Source organism: Ostrea edulis, chromosome 3 (assembly GCF_947568905.1).
Source record: "Ostrea edulis chromosome 3, xbOstEdul1.1, whole genome shotgun sequence".
Lineage (NCBI taxonomy): Eukaryota > Metazoa > Mollusca > Bivalvia > Ostreida > Ostreidae > Ostrea > Ostrea edulis.
In genome coordinates this window covers 1,926,402-1,946,046 of record NC_079166.1, presented here as the reverse complement: position 1 = coordinate 1,946,046, position 19,645 = coordinate 1,926,402, and the positions used below count along the sequence as shown (strand labels likewise).

The 19,645-nt window shown below is 37.5% G+C and overlaps 1 protein-coding gene across 12 annotated transcripts in view; it reads left to right on the top strand.

The window, feature by feature from the left end:
• The window catches only part of LOC125673383 (syntaxin-binding protein 5-like), a 75,952-nt gene that overhangs the window by 25,768 nt on the left and 30,539 nt on the right, over positions 1–19,645 (top strand). For all 12 annotated transcript variants that reach the window (XM_056159701.1, XM_056159700.1, XM_056159696.1 and 9 more), the window contains exons 5-8: positions 4,920–5,054; positions 9,826–9,889; positions 17,211–17,294; positions 17,942–18,065. In XM_056159701.1, coding sequence (XP_056015676.1) covers positions 4,920–5,054; positions 9,826–9,889; positions 17,211–17,294; positions 17,942–18,065 — 407 coding nt within the window. The remainder of the gene's footprint in view (positions 1–4,919; positions 5,055–9,825; positions 9,890–17,210; positions 17,295–17,941; positions 18,066–19,645) is intronic.

The following is a 19,645-nucleotide window of genomic DNA, read 5'->3' as shown; positions in this document are numbered from 1 at the left end:
AGGAAGGCATTGTTTTAGTGGGATTGCATGTTCTTCTGCTCATTCTCTGCATTAGGGCATATCTCTATTATCATTTAATATATACGCTTGTGATTTTTGGCGTATTGGTATATACAGAACACTTCTTGTATACCGGTCCCCAAAATATGGCGCTAAAATAAATGCCGGCGATATATATATATATGAATGCGTGAACGATTGGTAAAATCGTTAAAACGGCAAAAAATCATAAAATTAAGCCAAAATTTGAATTCCTTCTGTAATTAAATTAAGCTTTTAAAAAACCCCGTTTTTAAACAGTTTTTATAAAATTTGGGATAAAAACACAATGCAAAAAGACGTACAGTTTGTGTTCCAAAATAGACAGAGTCCGTTGTATACGTGTGTGTGTAACTACGTAATAAAATTCTAAGTATTCACATCACTGATATTAATGAAAGCAGACGGAATTTCATCTGGGGTTCAGAAAGGATATTGATCCTTCCTATTTTATGAAAAATATTCTAGTTAAAAGTATGACATTGGGGAAAAACCCTTTAAAACCCGTTTTTATCAACATTTTAGAGCAAGGATATATCTGAAATGGGGAAAATGGGGCTGCTTCATTTTTTAAAAAATCTTCATAGTTAACTCACATGGTCAGGTTGACATACCGCTGGACTTCCTAATCAGTTGTATTACGTGAAACATTGGCGATCAAGTTTCACATCTCGGTTGTATTATGTGAAACATTGGCGATCAAGTTTCACATCTCGGTTGTATTATGTGAAACATTGGCGATCAAGTTTCACATCTCGGTTGTATTGCGTGAAACATTGGCGATCAAGTTTCATATCTCGGCATCTGAGGTGAAAATGCAAATGGTGATGAGTTTACAGTCTGCTTAGCAACGGAAAGGGGAATAACTGCTCAAGCACAGCAGCGTGCTATTGGGGACCGGCATACTGGAAACTCTCCGTATACAATCTATAACGAAAGACAGTAGGTGTTGTCTTACCCTTGTTACCTAACTATTGGAAGGCATCGATATCGGCTAAATTTGATGCATAGTGACAATGACTTGGGAACTGTATGCAGTAGATATGTTTGTGTTTGTACATGCGAAAGGGAAAGGTCATTTCTTTTTTGTAAGGTGAAGGCTCAAATTTATCCCCCCCACCCCGTTACATCTTCAGCTTGTTCTATTAGCGGATAACTCTCGTTAAGAAGCGTGTCCCATTTTATGTTTGGCTCAGCACAATATTTCATTGTCTCGGACTTGTTTGTAGGCAAGGCTAATTTGAGACCAATTTCTGATTGTCTATAAACTGTCATTCTCGTGGTTTTTATCCAGGTTTTTTTTTATCTAATCTCTATCCAATTGCACTTAATGATACCAAATGAGGTGTTCCAAAGTCACACTATAGTATCAGCGGGCATTTGATCCTAATACAAAACTGGAAAAAATCAATTGAACTAAGCTTTGTTTGAGTCAGTAACCTTGAAATATAAGTTGCTGTTTTTTTAACATCAAAATGAAGGGGGAAATTGGTAGGAAGCAATTTACTATTCCTTTCTTAAGAAGTCGGTCAATGTTGACTATAAGACGATGTATTGATGGAGAACGCTTCTTCCTGTTTAGGTTATTGATGCTTATTTTATTGTTTCTCAGAGCTAAGATATATTACCGAGATCACTTCTTATCTTCTGCGAAATTGCTTTGCACATAATGTGTTACACAATATCACTATGATGAAAAGCACTGCATATGATTGCTAGGCTCTTGGGGGAAAATGTAGAAGGAAATGTAGTTTTTGGAAGTTTTGCTATTATGTTAAACGTCATAGGCATTCCCTTGTGTGCCCTCCTCAGATATATTCCTAATCTGATGGCGACTAAGCTGTGTTGTGTCTGTTGTGTAGATGATGACACACTTTGAATGTCAAAGTGATCAGTTTAGAGTCAATATTCTTCTAGTGATAGTGTTTTAGTAGTGCATGAAGTTACCATTCACATTGATAATTTTTTTTTATCAGATCATTCACACTGGCATTTCTTGTACAAATTGCACCCCCCTCCCCTCCCCCCCCCCCCCCCCCCCCCCCCTTCATACATACAGACTGTTGAACAGGAAAGTGAAAGTACAGTAAATATTTGTCAATATCCTAATTAAGGATCATATCTTTAAACAGTTACCATGTTCATAATGCAGAAAGTGATCAGAAGATAGCATCGCTATTTATAGTTTATTTGGGCAGTTGAAGCAGGATCTGATGCTTTATGGACACACTGCATTGCAGGACTACACTGTAAAACACAGTTGGTTAACCTGAAGCCAGAGTCTTTGTGGTAGAAGACTGCTGTAATTTGGAGATAACAGGCAATTTTATGATGTGTTTGATTAGGGAAATTGAGCTTCAACATTCTATCAATATTGTTTCATGCAGAATTCAGTGTTGTTTAACCATCTGTTCCACAGAATTATAGGTAACAGTGGGTAACATTTTGGTGCAGTGGGGACTTATGTAGGCTCCAATGATGGTCAGTCACGGGACCTGTGTAGACTCCAATGATGGTCAGTCACGGGACCTGTGTAGGCTCCAATGGTGGTCAGTCACGGGACCTGTGTAGGCACCAATCAATGGTGGTCAGTGAGGACTTATAAGTAGGCTCCAATGGTGGTCAGTCATGGGACCTGTGTAGGCACCAATCAATGGTGGTCAGTCACGGGACCTGTGTAGGCTCCAATCAATGGTGGTCAGTGAGGACTTATGTAGGCACCAATGGTGGTCAGGGGGGGGGGGGGGGGGGGGGGGGACCTGTGTAGGCTCCAATGATGATCAGTCACGGGATCTGTGTAGGCGCCAATGGTGGTTAGTGGGGACCTGTGTAGGCTCCAATGGTGGTTAGTGGGGACAAGGCTCCAATGATGGTCAGTCATGGGACCTGTGTAGACTCCAATGGTGGTTAGTGGGGACCTGTGTAGGCTCCAATGGTGGTTAGTGGGGACAAGGCTCCAATGATGGTCAGTCACGGGACCTGTGTAGACTCCAATGATGGTCAATCAATTGGGACCTGTGTAGACTCCAATGGTGGTCAGTCACGGGACCTGTGTAGGCACCAATCAAGTCACAGGACCTATGTAGGCTCCAATGGTGGTCAGTCACGGGACCTGTGTAGGCACCATCCAATGGTGGTCAGTGAGGACTTATGTAGGCACCAATGGTGGTCACGGGGGGGGGGGGGGGGGGGGGGACCTGTGTAGGATCCAATGATGGTCATTCGGGGGGACCTGTGTAGGATCCAATGGTGGTCTATTAGTTTTTGTGCAAATATGATTGCAGAAGTATGTGAAAGCCAAAAGTATTATGGTTTATAAAAACAAATTTTATGGCTTGAAATAGGAATCATGGACTCCCAGTTGCACCAGTGACCATTTTATCATGTATTAGAAAAATTGTATTTATACTATGCTGTATATTCAACTATTTCATTAACATTTACATATATTCATTACAGTACTAATTAGCTGAAAGGACTAGATACAGAGTCAATGGTAAAGCATACAGTCATGTTGTTCTGTAATCTGGCTTAATGTCAGTATATATTTCTCTCCAGGTATCACAATTCGATCAGAAATGGGGAATTTTTAATCTCGATCCTTTCGTAATTCCATGCAATGAAGATGAATTCAGTGGGCCTTGTATCATAAATCTTAAAATTGATTTTGCAGTGAACAATATGATAATTTTAAATAAAAAAAAAATCATCTATTCTGTATAATAGGACACACAATAGTGTATTGCTTTCAAAGTCAATGAACTTCCGTTTGTGTAGTCTAGTGGGATAACAAACACGAAATGGATTAGATATTAATGGTGAAGGTCAGAGAAAAATATTGATCGGAGAGGTGAGGTGGACAATTTTATGCATGGGAGTAATGATGCATTGTTTCCGGGTAGACAGAGTCCATTGTTTATCTGGCAATTTAAAAATTGTTCGACTTTAAAATTTTGTGGGCAACCTTGATAAACTGCCCCAGATTCCTACCTGTAATTCCAGTAGCAGGATCAATTGTATTGGATTTTATAGAGGGTGCCCTGACGCTTGAGGTGTTGGGTCGTTTTGTTTTTGTTTACTGGAAGGGCTCGGTGATCTCAAGTTGCAGAAATTGATGTCATTATGACTGTAAAATACCAGAGTTGATAATAAGAATCAGGTGTAGTGGCTTCATCTTGATCACATTGATTGATGTTTTGTAATGTGGTTAACTGTGCAACATATGACTGACACTACTGTAATGTGACAGGGGCGGATGAAATAACCAGGATGAAGGATTCTAAAGTATTTTTATGTAATTGCAATATGACCTGTATACAGGGATGTACTATACTTTATGGGCTTTTTAATATCAACTTTTTGTTCATTTATCTGCTAATGTTTTGGGTTTTTTTTTTTTGTGATTTCCCCCCCAATATTTTCAACTTCTCCAGACCCGTGTTACTTATTTCAGGGGAGATAAGTTTGTAGTGAAAAAATTGAAAAATTTCAATAGGGTTTTGAGTGATGTGGGCCGGGCCACGTACAGTGGGGGTCCAAAGTTTTCATATGTTCATAAATTTTGTGTATGTGTGTAACAGATTCTGAAATCGTTAATCTTATTGCATATGTACACTGCCCACCATAAATAAGTATATGCATAAGCTTTTTACACATTTTGGCATGAAATATATATTCAATATGATAAAAGAGAGCTGAATTCACTGTGTATAACTTTCAATTAATCTCAGTAAAATAGTCAGTTAAGGGTACAATTTCAATATATTTGTTATATTTGTGTCGTTGATTGTTATATTTGTGTCGTTGATTGTTATATTTGTCTCGTTGACTGTTATATTTGTCTCGTTGACTGTTATATTTGTCTCGTTGATATTTTTTAGGATCACCTACTGTCACCTGCCCTTCACCAGTAAATGGCTGTATGTGGGAACTGAGAGAGGAAACGTCCACATCGCTAACATTGAGTCTTTTACCCTGTCTGGTTATGTCATCAACTGGAACAAGGCCATTGAACTGTGAGTATGTTAATGATGAGGTAGCTGTTATGTAGACCAGTATAACTGATCTGAGGCTGAAGGACTCATAATGCAACCAATTGTATGAATATATGTATTATATAAATTCAGATGTAGATTTCACATTTATTTCAAAGTGCTTTCGCTCAACGACTCTTCAGTGGAATTGAAAAACTACAATATATATATATATGCTTTACTTTGGTTGCAGATAGATGTTAATAGTTTTTTGAAAAAGTCAAATTTATTTAACAGAAGTTGTATTATGAGTGGCTTCTATCCATATCTGCTTATGATGCAAAGATGATCTGGAAAAATATGAAGAGGAAATCATCTAATTTCACACTTGCAATGTCTAGGCATATTTAGCTTGGTACTCGGTCCCAAAGAGTGCTTGTATTCATTCATTTAGATATACAGATTCAAACGTTAAGTCGATTTCAGAACTGCATTAAAAACCATTAATTAGGTTAAAGTCCTGAAATGAGCATTTACATGTTACCAGTCCTTCGGGCCGATTATATTTAAAAAAAATTACCAGACTTTAGGAATTCTTACTGGTTTTCCTGATGGGACCGGCAGATTTCAAAAGCACTGCAATATTAGGAGAGTACATAGAATGAAACAGCAGACTTTCAGCATTTTAGAAAGTGTACACTTTCTTCAGATTTAAATAGAATGTATGCAATCTTTTAGTTTTGCAATTGTGAGATCTATTTATGGTAATGGTTATGCTTTCATGTTGTCTTATGTCTCAAATGCCACAAAGTTTGACTTGGCATGGTGCTGAAGACTGTAGCAGGAAGTGTTCTTTATATAGTCATGCATGCCGTGACACAGAACCTCCGTGTTTTAAGTCATGTAACCGAAGTTGTATTACTAGTGGCTTCCATCCATATCCACTTATGATTCAAATATGATCCGGAAAAATATGAATCGGAAATCGTCTAATTTTGCACTTGCAATATCTAGGCCTATTCATTTGTATTAAATACATGTCAATGCATCCTGTGACACAGAACCTTGGTAATTAAAGTCATATCGGAAAGATTTTTGTCTTTTACTTCTAATGCCGGAATTTGGCAGAGGAATGGTCACTACCTTGGATTTGATCGGGTGACAGGATGCAGACCTGGTTGTGAAGCTCTAACTACTGGAATATACTGTAGCCCATTATTCCTGCGAGACAAACATTCGGATATTGTTTTTTGTCATCAACCTTTTTTTTTTTAAACCAAAAAAATGGTAGCATGTTTGTTTATATGTATTCTTAAGGAGGAATGCCACACTGTGTTTTAAAAGGAAGTCAGCCATTATGACGATGTAGACTACGTACCTCCTTAATGGAGTATGCTGTTTTCTAAAGTAAATGACATCAGTGCTTTGATGTGGGTATATTCAGGTTTGGGTTGTTTCAATGCGGTTATTCATCCTATATATTTTGTGAACTAATCATAGAACTATATGCATAGGCATGCCACTGTCAGCTTCTAGTTGTCCATAAAACCTTTATCCATTCTTAGTGTGGGTTGGAGCAGATTCTTTTCCTATATTTGAATGTCAAGCCAGAAGCAAATGAGAAAGCGATGTTGCTTTAAGGCGTAGGTCAGAGTTTAATAAGTGTTCATTGATTCAGCTCGGATTGAACTTCAGCAGCTTGGAAAGGTTTTTAGTTACACTGCCCACCAAATATCACGGCCCACACATTGCACCATTGAATAAATAATTACAGTATAGAACCAAGAATCAATTCTTCAAAATTTATAAAGACCAAAGAGTGTCAGGATCAACACTGATCAAGCCATTGTTTATTGAGAGCAAAATTCTTCTTTTTTTTTACATTGGGAAATTGTGGCCCTATAGCTATATGACCAGATGATAGTGTTTTGCTGTGTGAAAAGTAATTCTAGTAGGAAACAGCTTGCAGTTCAAGCAAAACTCTCTTTCAAAATCTGTTACTAAAGTATAGGTAACATGAGGAATGGACGGTATATAAAATGTTTTATAGGATTTATTAAAATGTTAATCATTAATATATTGGGTGGGTTTTTTTTTTGGTGTTGAATAAAGCTGATACAGTGTACCAGCCAAGCCTTAGAAAATTAAAGGATTGATTTGAAGCTCAAAAGGAATTAGTCACATGTATGTTAATTTAGTTTTTAAAAAAGCACTTTCTGAAGTGTCATTTTTGGGAAGGATATTGTGAAAATCAATTATGTATAACAGAATTGCACATTGCAACATTCCCAGCAGACTGGAATTAAAAGTAAAATTCCATTATGTGAAAACAATAGGGAAAACAAGATGGTGGAGAAAATTAATTAGCAAATCAAAGTTGTCATTGGCAGGAGAGAGGCACTGTGAGCTGTATACTATTTGTTGTGTTTGCACATTGTGCAATCTGATGACATAATCATTGTGACCGAGTGGTTGCACAATGAAGTAATTTGCAAGTGAACTGCTTTATTGGTGCGAACCAAATCAGTGAATTTTTCCCTTTGAAGGAAGCCATACAACCTGGTATCAGTAATGCACATCAGTAACGGCTGCTCCATCAATCAAATTGCAATCTTGATGATGAAAAGGGTACATGCATAATTCAGATATCATATATTGAATATTGAAATGTAATTGGATGTTATGTGATAAAGAAGGATTTGCCAAATTTTGCATGGTGATAAATATGAGTATGTGGTTAGAATTGAATAGGCTTACTGCTATTCTTGCACATAAAGTTTCCTGAAAATACAGCAAAACCACTGTCTGTCTGTCAGTCTGTACAAAAAAAGACCTTGATTTTCATTAACCAAGGTGTCTACGAGAAGATTGAACCGAAATGTTTATAACTATAGTCTCATAACTAATGTCTCATCCAAGAATAATTTAAAGAATTCAATCTGATTTTGAATTTCAAGGATGGTTAAATTGATCTAGATCTTCATATAATCCTGTTTTTCAACTAGTTAATGTTAGTCCAGAAATGCAGGGGTTTTATTGTCTGATTAATTGAGTGTTAAAAAGGGGTGGAGTAAGATGAAATGGATTTTGATCAGATGTGATGGAGATAGTAGAAATTACCAAATTCTATTGATTTGAATTTCAAATTACATCATCTGGACCACCGAAGGTTAAACTGCTCTTGAACACTGGAGTTTTTAATGTCATTGTGGATGTAATGAAAAATGTCCACTGTGATGAAGGAGTATGTCCTAGCCCAGGCCTGTTCTGATGTGACACGGCGCTTAGCCCAGGCCTGCTCTGATGTGACACGGCGCTTAGCCCAGGCCTGCTCTGATGTCACACGGCGCTTAGCCCAGGCCTGCTCTGATGTCACACGTCGCTTAGCCCAGGCCTGTTCTGATGTCACACGGCGCTTAGCCCAGGCCTGCTCTGATGTCACATGTCGCTTAGCCCAGGCCTGCTCTGATGTGACACGGCGCTTAGCCCAGGCCTGCTCTGATGTCACACGGCGCTTAGCCCAGGCCTGTTCTGATGTCACACGGCGCTTAGCCCAGGCCTGCTCTGATGTCACACGTCGCTTAGCCCAGGCCTGCTCTGATGTCACACGTCGCTTAGCCCAGGCCTGCTCTGATGTCACACGGCGCTTAGCCCAGGCCTGTTCTGATGTCACACGGCGCTTAGCCCAGGCCTGTTCTGATGTCACACGGCGCTTAGCCCAGGCCTGCTCTGATGTCACACGGCGCTTAGCCCAGGCCTGCTCTGATGTCACACGGCACTTAGCCCAGGCCTGCTCTGATGTCACACGGCGCTTAGCCCAGGCCTGCTTTGATGTCACACGACGCTTAGCCCAGGCCTGTTCTGATGTGACACGGCGCTTAGCCCAGGCCTGTTCTGATGTCACACGGCGCTTAGCCCAGGCCTGTTCTGATGTCACACGGCGCTTAGCCCAGGCCTGTTCTGATGTCACACGGCGCTTAGCCCAGGCCTGTTCTGATGTCATACGGCGCTTAGCCCAGGCCTGTTCTGATGTCACACGGCGCTTAGCCCAGGCCTGTTCTGATGTCACACGGCGCTTAGCCCAGGCCTGTTCTGATGTGACACGGCGCTTAGCCCAGGCCTGCTCTGATGTGACACGGCGCTTAGCCCAGGCCTGCTCTGATGTGACACGGCGCTTAGCCCAGGCCTGTTCTGATGTCACACGGCGCTTAGCCCAGGCCTGCTCTGATGTCACACGGCGCTTAGCCCAGGCCTGTTCTGATGTCACACGGCGCTTAGCCCAGGCCTGCTCTGATGTCACACGGCGCTTAGCCCAGGCCTGCTCTGATGTCACACGGCGCTTAGCCCAGGCCTGTTCTGATGTGACACAGTGAGACAAAATCAACAGGGAGAAGGATGAGAAGAAATTGGAGTCAGTTTCTTTTGCAGAAAATCAATGAATTTTCTAAATATCAAATTTGATTAATGTGAAGTCGTAGAATGAGCTGCCCCTGTGAAATTCATACTAATATCTATTGATCTTTTCAATTGCAGAGATATAAGCAGACAGCAGATTACTGAATAATAAGGTTAAAATGACATATCCATGCAGTTTAGATCCCACAAAGAATAAAAACGGCCAAAATCTAGTAGTTTTTATGCGTGCATATATTCATGTTTGCATAGATTTAAGTAATTTACAGTGAAATAGCTGCTACAGTACATAATTTAAAGATGATTTATTGCTGCATGTTTTTGAAATGCTTTGTCAATAAGGAGAGGAGATTAATCAACTTCATGAACTTGTATTATCAAAAAAAAATTTTTTTTTCAGTTCAAGGAAGACACATCCTGGTCCAGTGGTCAGTCTGACAGACTGCCCAATTGACCCCAACAAGGTGAGGACACCCATGAAGTTTCTAATATGTACATACAGTAAAACACGGTTACAGTGAAGACACTTATAATGAATTCACACTTACAGTAAAACACGGTTACAGTGAACACACTTATAATGAATTCACACTTACAGTAAAACATGGTTACAGTGAACACACTTATAATGAATTCACACTTACAGTAAAACATGGTTACAGTGAACACGCTTATAATGAATTCACACTTACAGTAAAACACGGTTACAGTGAAGACACTTATAATGAATTCACACTTACAGTAAAACACGGTTACAGTGAAGACACTTATAATGAATTCACACTTACAGTAAAACACGGTTACAGTGAACATACTTATAATGAATTCACACTTACAGTAAAACACGGTTACAGTGAAGACACTTATAATGAATTCACACTTACAGTAAAACATGGTTACAGTGAACATACTTATAATGAATTCACACTTACAGTAAAACATGGTTACAGTGAACACATTTATAATGAATTCACACTTACAGTAAAACACGGTTACAGTGAACACACTTATAATGAATTCACACTTACAGTAAAACATGGTTACAGTGAACACACTTATAATGAATTCACACTTACAGTAAAACATGGTTACAATGAACATACTTATAATGAATTCACACTTACAGTAAAACATGGTTACAGTGAACACACTTATAATGAATTCACACATATAGTTTTAAAACATGAACATTGCATATAACAAATTACATTTATAGCGAATCAAAATTGTTCATCCCCCAGCACTTTACTATGAGTGTGTTTTACTGTACATGCAGAAATGAATATGACGTACACCTTATCAAATCACTGTAAAACTGGATTATGATGAAATTCTAAGGACATTAAGCAGGAACAAAAGCAAAAACATTGCCCTAATGGCAGACTTTTATTTCAAAACAAAGGAAAAAATTTATGTCAGTAATTAAATCCCTGTCTGTTTGAATTTTATTCCTTATAACTGGTTAACTTGGTGGGTTATCGGTAATATTTAAGGCGACTAATCTTTAGATAGTGAGTTCAGGTCTCGCAGGGGTTTACAAAATTTTGCTGGTGAGTTTCTACTAAAACTGCTTACAAATTCACTAAGTAAAGATAAATTTTAAAGCTTTCGGGCCTACACTTCCCACCCATAACAGTTTTCTCAGGTGTGGTATACAACTGTACAATAACATTTCATATTGTATGCAAGTCACAAGAAGAAATATGAATCTAGCCTCATTTATCAGCTGATTCACTCGAGTGACCTTTGATAGCCGTGCCTGTCAGTCGCCGTCTGTTATTAACATCTCAGCATTTTTACTTCTTAGAAACTACAAGTCCAATTTTCACCAAAATTGCAGTGTAGCATCTTTAGGGCTATTGGGGAACAAAAATTGTTAAATTTTGTGATCTATGCCCCAGTGCTGTATTTTTTTTAAAAAATGGTAAATTTTGTGATCCATGCCCAAGTGCTGTGTAAAGAATTGGTAAATTTTGTGATCCATTCCCAGTACTTTATAAACTCATGAAAATCTGTTGAAAATGTTTTTTTGTTTGCCTTTTTGTTATATACATGTAGCATACAAATGGGGAGCATAGTTCTAATAAACATGAAGGTCTCTAACAAAGTCGTGAAATTCATAGCCCCTGGATCAGGATCGAGTTCAGACCCCAGGGCAGGACTGCTCGGATCATTCAGTGACGATGCGTGGAATGGTTAAAAACTCTCCATTGCTGAAGATCGGGCAAACAAACTGGGTGCATAGTTATTATGATTATGAGCTGAAGGTTTCTACTAAAGTAGTCACTCTCATGGCTACTCAGTCAGGGGTTCAGGTCCAAGGGTAGGGCTATATGGAACATCATGGGTTCTAAGGCCCAAGGGTAGGGCTATATGGAACATCATGGGTTCTAAGGTCCAAGGGTACGGCTATATGGAACATCATGGGTTCTAAGGTCCAAGGGTAGGGCTATATGGCACATCAGGCATTCTAAGGCCCAAGGGTAGGGCTATATGGCACATCAGGCATTCTGAGGTCCAAGGGTAGGGCTATATGGAACATCAGGCATTCTGAGGTCCAAGGGTATTGGGCTCCGAACAATAAATTTATTTCTTTGGACAGTAACTTTATTTCTCTGGGCAGTGACTTAATAAATGGACAAATATTCAAAATTAAGACTTGAAAAAAAGCTTGCTTATGGTCAGGCAGGATGTTATGAACTGAACTAAGGTCATGTGGTCATCATCAAGGACTCTAGTAATAATGTTTGAAATAAGAAAAGACATTTTAAGTGCATATTGAGCATAAAATTGTATAGAACCAATTTGTTATAGACCATGGATTAATAAAATGGCCGAGATTTTGGTTGCTCCATAGAAAGTTTTCTGTATTTATCAAGTCTGGCCCATAAGTTTTTGAACAAGAAATGTCAGAGGAATTGCGTATCGATAGGTATTTTTGGGAGCAAGATTTGGACTCTGAAGTCTTTGTTCAACTTGTAGTTACTCTCTACTGCTGGAATTTTTTTCTTGCTGCTCAATCTGCAACAAGTGACGTTATTTTTAATGCCTCAGTGTTGGTTTAAGCAGTAACAAATCAACAAGACTGATAATTTGAATAGCAAAGTAACCATACAGAGTTCTTACCACTAGGACATTATGAATGAAAGTATATTTAATTCAACATATATGTTTTTACGAACATTTCACGAAGAACATGCCTGATTTGTAATATACATCGGTATTCTGTAATTCTTGAACAAATTTACGACAACAGTGCACTAGGTGTTTGGCAGACAATCTGATAAAAAATGCTGTCCGATTTATGAAATAGTGCAAATATGCAAAATTCCTAAACAATTTTCAGAAAAACAATTGCCAAATTATGATATATGGGTGGACTTTTATATGGAGAACACAAGAAAAACAAGGCTGAGAAGAACCTCTGCAGTTCTCAAAGTTTAATAGATACACTGTTTCACTTTCTTCATTATGTGATACTCAGGTGGCTGTTAAGGCCCATGGACCTCTTGGTTTTTATCATTAGTTATTTATTATAGTGTGTTTGTGGCAACCATCTTTTACTGCACAGTAGTGTAAATGTACAATTATATTTCAAACCATTTAGAATAGCCTAAATTTCTGTGATTAATCCATGTTACAAGATTTGAAATTGTGCAGAAATATTTAAATCAGGGGACATTTTCCCAGGCACTTTGCTGCTTAAGGCTTAGAGACTGATTTACTGTTGGGTCAATATTTGGAAAAACAAAACTCTTATTTCTAGAGAATCTAAATTAAGGATGGAAATGACTGTTCGTGAAGGGTGGATCAATGCCATCTCTGACGGGGTGAACAAAGATCACCTCTTTCCGTTAGAGAGGCAAACAAGGTCATCTCAAACAAGTGATGTTGTTTGATCAATAAGCCCTCAGAAAACCGAGCTATCAATGTGATCGGAGTGTCTCACACTTCATCAGGCCTGTACGGAGTGCAACAAGTCTCAGGAATGAGTGCCTGCATAACACAGGATTCCCTGAAATACATCTATTCTTGGGGGAAAACATTTGCCATATCCTTCTTTCCCTTCCGACCTCCCCCCCCCCCAAATTTTTTTTTGAAAAGAAATAAAACTAATTCAAAGATCAGCAGCATTTTAAAGCATTTGTCTAATAAATTGCTTTATGTAAACATTGAAACTAAGTTAGAACATTTTCAATTGTTGTGTTGAACCTGTTTAAAACGTGCCTATGATTTCAAAAAATAACGAAATATATCAAGTAAAAGGAAATGCCATACACATATTAGCAGAGAACTTACTGTCCTGTAATTCAACAAAATCAGGGGATATTACTTACTTCATCCTTTACTTCCTTTAATCTGTCTAGCACTTCGGTTTCCTGACGATACGCTGGAATCGATTAAATTTGTGGATGGTCAATAATTGTGGATCATGGAGATGTTACAGTTTCTTTGTTATGTAACTTTGTAGATATGTGGTTCTGGTGCATAGAAATGTTACAGATTATGGATTTTATTATGGCTTGAAATTTGCAACATTGGAGTGCCATTGAAATCGTTTTTACAGTTACTTCTGAATCCCATGCAGATTGTTCATGACTTGAAAAAAATCTCTACATAAGATAAGATAATTCCAATTTTGGGCCCAGAGGGCATAACAGCAAGACATTTTATAAAGAAGGAAATTTCAAAAAAGAAAGAAAGTTTACAACATTAACTACAGGTTACATGGACTGCAAACTACATGTGGATGTAGCATGTTGGGGGAAACTAGTACTTACATCGATTCTATGAATTGCGAATCATGTGTATACACAAGTGAATGGACAATATCAGTATTATACCAACATATGAATAATAAACTAAAATGATTTTTGAAGTTTTAAAGCATCACTTCTTTTTCTGAAAGTTTTAACTAAATATTCACTCAATTTGACAATTAGGCCAATTCAAATTAATTGATAGATTATCATCCCCGCCCACCCCTAAAAATTTGGCCCGCCCCGAATTTTTTTATTTTGTGAAACTTGCGATTTCCGGAATATTGTTATGTCCGACTCCAGTATTTACATTTCTTGTTTACATTTCCAGTATAGCAACGTTAAAGCCACGTGAAGAAAATAGATCTATATGGTTTTTTTAATTTCTCGCGTTCTTACAGGTGTAAATCTTGAAGAAGTTAGGTATATTTCTGTTTGAAATTAAAGCTTAACCTGGAATGATGTCTGTGAAAATAGCATAGATTAATATCCACCTGGCATTAAATGATGTGCATCTGTTGAAAAAAAAAATCATGTCTAATATTTTTCTCAGAAAACAAAAATTCTTGCTTAACGATTAAATCAATATTAATCAATCAAATATTTAAATTACCCGCTGCTAAGAGAGCGGCCATTGAAGTTTGATATATGACATCACACCGTCAGTTCCGGTTTATATTTCATCAGCAGCACTGTAAACATGACAAGTCATGAACAGTTAAATTTGGAGCCGTATAGATTTGAGCTCATTCTTTCACAAGTAGAAATTAAGAAAAGACGTTCAGTCAAGTCGCAGACCAGGCAGACGGTACGTTTCTTCATATTAATGTCTCGAACCTCAACTTGTCATTACGCAAATGATGGATCCACAGTTTACATGTACATAGTCTTTTCTTTTCAGATGACTTGGTTGGGAATTTCACCAAAAAAAACCTTTTTCCACATCTCCCCTTTACATTAGTCTAGTTAACTGATTGACAGAAAGACATCAACCTAAAATCTACCACATGCACATCTTTCTCATCAAAACCGGAATAGACGGTGTGACGTCAAAATTATTGATATTTGTGATCTTGAATGCAAAAGAGTTCCACATCATGGTAGCCTCTATAGATGGCAGGCATTTCAATTTTTAACATTTTCAAATTAGTACTGACACTTATCTAGGCCGTATATCAACAGAATGGTACGACACATTTTTATCAAATAATTAATTCTATCATTTATCATGTAAATAAATTTTGGGTTGCCTTTCCCTTTAATCATCAACAGAGTAAATTTGTCCTTATTTGTTAAATAGATAAAAAATTTGTTGAGCTTGTATATATATATACCATTAAAAAACATAATTTATCTCTTCAACATAGAATGGACAATCAGTGAGGAAATGAAATTCATCTTCTTCACAATTTAAAGGTTACATAATTCACATATTCTTTTGTTTCTTTCTTAAGAAATCTTCTGGCCAGAATTGGTTTTTATAAATTCATATCTTCCTCTTTCAATTCAAAGGTCATGTGCACTAATTCGAAATCTACGTAGAGTTTTTCTTAATTCTAGGGATTCTATAAATATATAACTTACATATCCTACATTGTTTTCAAGTCTTAACGGTTAAGATGACTAGGTCACATGGTTAGAGATGGTTTTTGGATGTTTTATCAAATATCATTATGCTGTAGCAATGAAACTTCAATTTAACATTCTCCATTGCAGAAGAATGAGTCCTTACATTTTCAAAATCAAAAGGTCAAATGTCAAAATCACAAAGGTTACAAATGCTAGGTCTTTGGATGTTTGCATTGATACTTTTCAAGAAGATCGAGTCTTTGTAAAATGTTTTCCATTTTGAAAAGCACAATATGCAACATTTCTGACATTTTCTCTGAAATTATTTTTTTTTCTCCATGATATGAAGAGTTCTTGTATAAGATGATTTCTGAATTAGGTTTGAATTATATATTGTAGTAATAATACCATACTATGTATATATTGATATGGGTATTTCAGTGTTTAGATCACCCAACTAGTAATGCAGGGGTCCTGAAGTCAATGCCTGATCATTCCAAAGATCGTTCTCTCCTTTTTTGCTACAGTAATGTCCATTTATACAACTTACTATAAGCTGACTTTACATTTAACTTGCAACAACCAGGAACTATTAATATATGATAGAACTGAAACTGATGTGGTAATATACTGCTTTTTTTTTTCTTTTTTTGTAGAAACAAGATAGATTACAAGTTAATTGTTCGTGAAATGTCATAAAAAATTATATATTATTAATAAATGTTGCATATGTTCTTAAATATATCATATATTGCTTGTTGCTGCTCTGCCTGGGGTATAGACGGATTTCATGCCCCAGAATTCAATGTCAAGGTTTTGAATACGTACATGCATTTTAGTCGGGCGTCTACGGACCATTCAAACTGTCCTTATATAGATAGATCTCTGAGCTATTGATCCACAGCCTATTATATCTTTCATATTCTCAAAGGTCCACCTACTTATAAACTGGCTTAATGTTCAACAATTTAAAAAAAGTCATCTTGAGAATGAAGTCAATTAGTGGTGGTAATGGACGATCATTTTGATTTATGGTTGAATTACCAGTGGTATTGTATTATTGTAAATGTATGCTACCATCAACTTCTTCATTTAGATGTGAGCAGGCTGATATGTGTTTCCTTGGTGGGGGAAATAATACTACTATTAAAACACCGTTTTAAAGAAAGAGGTGAACTTGCTGTTTTAGGTCAATTTTAGTTCATAAATATAGCATTGGTTTGATATATAGTAGTTAATTATTGTACATTTACATAGCACTACATACACACACGTGATCATGCTTCTTATAAGTCCTGTACATGTATGATATAAGACGATACATGTAAATAACATTTTTACCAGTTTGTCGGTATTGGAACACATATCGATATTAAATTTGGCCTATAATTTTGTAGTTGCTGATCGGATTTGAAAGAGGATTGATATTAAATTTAATTGGCCTATAATTTTGTAGTTGCTGATCGGATTTGAGACGGGTACCATTGTCTTATGGGATTTGAAGAGTAAAACAGCAGAGTGCAGATTCAACTTACCAGAGGTAAAAATCTGGGGGGGAGGGGGGATTTAAAGTGCCATATGTCACAGATTTCTAAGTTTTCAGTATTGAAATCAACCATTATATTTTCAATTCTATGTGAGGTGTATCGGGACAGATTGAGAAATTTGGAGGAGGGGGGGGGGGGGGGGGTGCAATGTTTGAGTTTGCTTTTTCTGGTGCAGGTCTCAAAATGGCACGAAATAAACTTTCTTAAAAATTTTCATCCAAAGAGGGAATTGCAATTTATACCCCACCTTCCCCCTCAGTAGGTCAGCTGCCTGGCATTTATTCTGAAACTGTAAGCATTTTATGTTGATGCTCATTGATCTCTGATATGCAAATGCTCTGTAATGAATTGTCTCAGAAATCTCCCCAGTATATTGTACATGATAAAGAGGGGTATTATTTATTCATGAATTGTTTACCCATTAGTAGGCCATTCATCCCGAATAGAGAATTCCAATTTTATTACAAATCCCTGCATTGCATATGTTAATTCCCATAATGGCATAAAAAAAAAGCTTCGCTGTAGTTTCTATTAGCAAACATGAAGTGCTCAGTTAGATTTTATGATGTGTCATTGCTTTCCTACACGATGCCTGCTATCATGATCTCGGTAAGGAAGCCTGCTTCTCTCTGGTTTACAGGCCCTGCGATCTGTCTCCTGGCACCATGAAGGCAAACAGTTTATGTGTAGTCACACAGATGGCAGCCTCACTACATACAACATCAAACAGCCACAGAAGCCAGTCAGCGTCATGATGCCACATGGTAAGTGTTGCTATATGGTAAGTGTTGCCACATGTATAATATGGAGGTCTTAGCGTATACAATGTGAACAGGGACAAAAAGGTGTTGTTGGTAAGTGTTACGGATGTTACTACAGACATTGGTAAGTGTTACGGATGTTACTACAGACATTGGTAAGTGTTAGGATGTTACTACAGACATTGGTAAGTGTTACGGATGTTACTACAGACATTGGTAAGTGTTAGGATGTTACTACAGACATTGGTAAGTGTTGCGGATGTTTCTCCAGACATTGGTAAGTGTTGCGGATGTTACTACAGACATTGGTAAGTGTTACGGATGATACTCCAGGCATTGTTAAATGTTACGGATGTTACTACAGACATTGGTAAGTGTTACGGATGTTACTACAGACATTGGTAAGTGTTACAGATGTTACTACAGACATTGGTAAGTGTTACGGATGTTACTACAGACATTGGTAAGTGTTAGGGATGTTACTACAGACATTGGTAAGTGTTAGGGATGTTACTCCAGACATTGGTAAGTGTTACGGATGTTACTCCAGACATTGGTAAGTTTTACGGATGTTACTACAGACATTGGTAAGTGTTACAGATACTCCAGACATTAGTAAGTGTTGTCATACTGCAGTCTTCACAGTCATTGATAAAATTGAGTGGCATGAGCTACTGGTGAAACAAACAACCAATCAACTGCAAAGAATAAATTAACAAACGTGCACCTGATGGTCCAACTACCCCTCGCACCAAAGCGGGACGGTACACTTTCTGTTTTCTGTGGAGCCACTTATCAAAGCTTCAGTGTCTAGTTATCCAAATGTTAAGATTTTCTATGTTGAGTTTTTCTGGAGTCAGAGGACATGTGACTATAGATGTGTGCGGTTTAATGATCTCGCATCCGAAACGATTTTGATGCATCCATTCATTTCAGAGAAGGTTGTCGATCTTTATTAGTTGTTAAAAAGTACTCGGGTGTATCAACAGTATCGTTTTATACAGCAGCCATTTTATCATTCCGTGCAATTTACATAATTTCACGATTGATATTCAAATTTCCCCACAAAAATTGGTGGAAAAAATCTTCATTTTCTTCAATTTCAAGAAGTTCCAATTCACTGTAAATAAATAACAAATATATTTATGATGAATGTAACATTAAATGAGAAAATTTGGGAAGATAATGGTTCGCCTATCATTCTCCATTCGCTCTTCGTTCTCTATGCCCTCGCTGTTAATTATTAGTGTTTATTCTCGTTAACCTTTCCATGTTTTGTTTTTTTTTGTTGGCATTCAGCAGTCGTGATAAGTTCATCTGCACTCACTCTCTCTCACTAATCTTCACTCGACATTGGTTCATCTTTTGTTCCTTGATCCTTCAAAGTCACTTGGATTAGAGGAGTATTTCAGTGTATTCTACGAGGGGCAGCAGACACAGAGACGTTTTATGTGAGAACCTTTGTGTGACGGCAATTTATACCCAATAAAAATGTAACGTATAGAATAGACATGAAACCCCAGGATGCTTGGATTCAATAATCTGAGTGATAAACAAGTTCTCAATAAAAACCACCTAGAGTA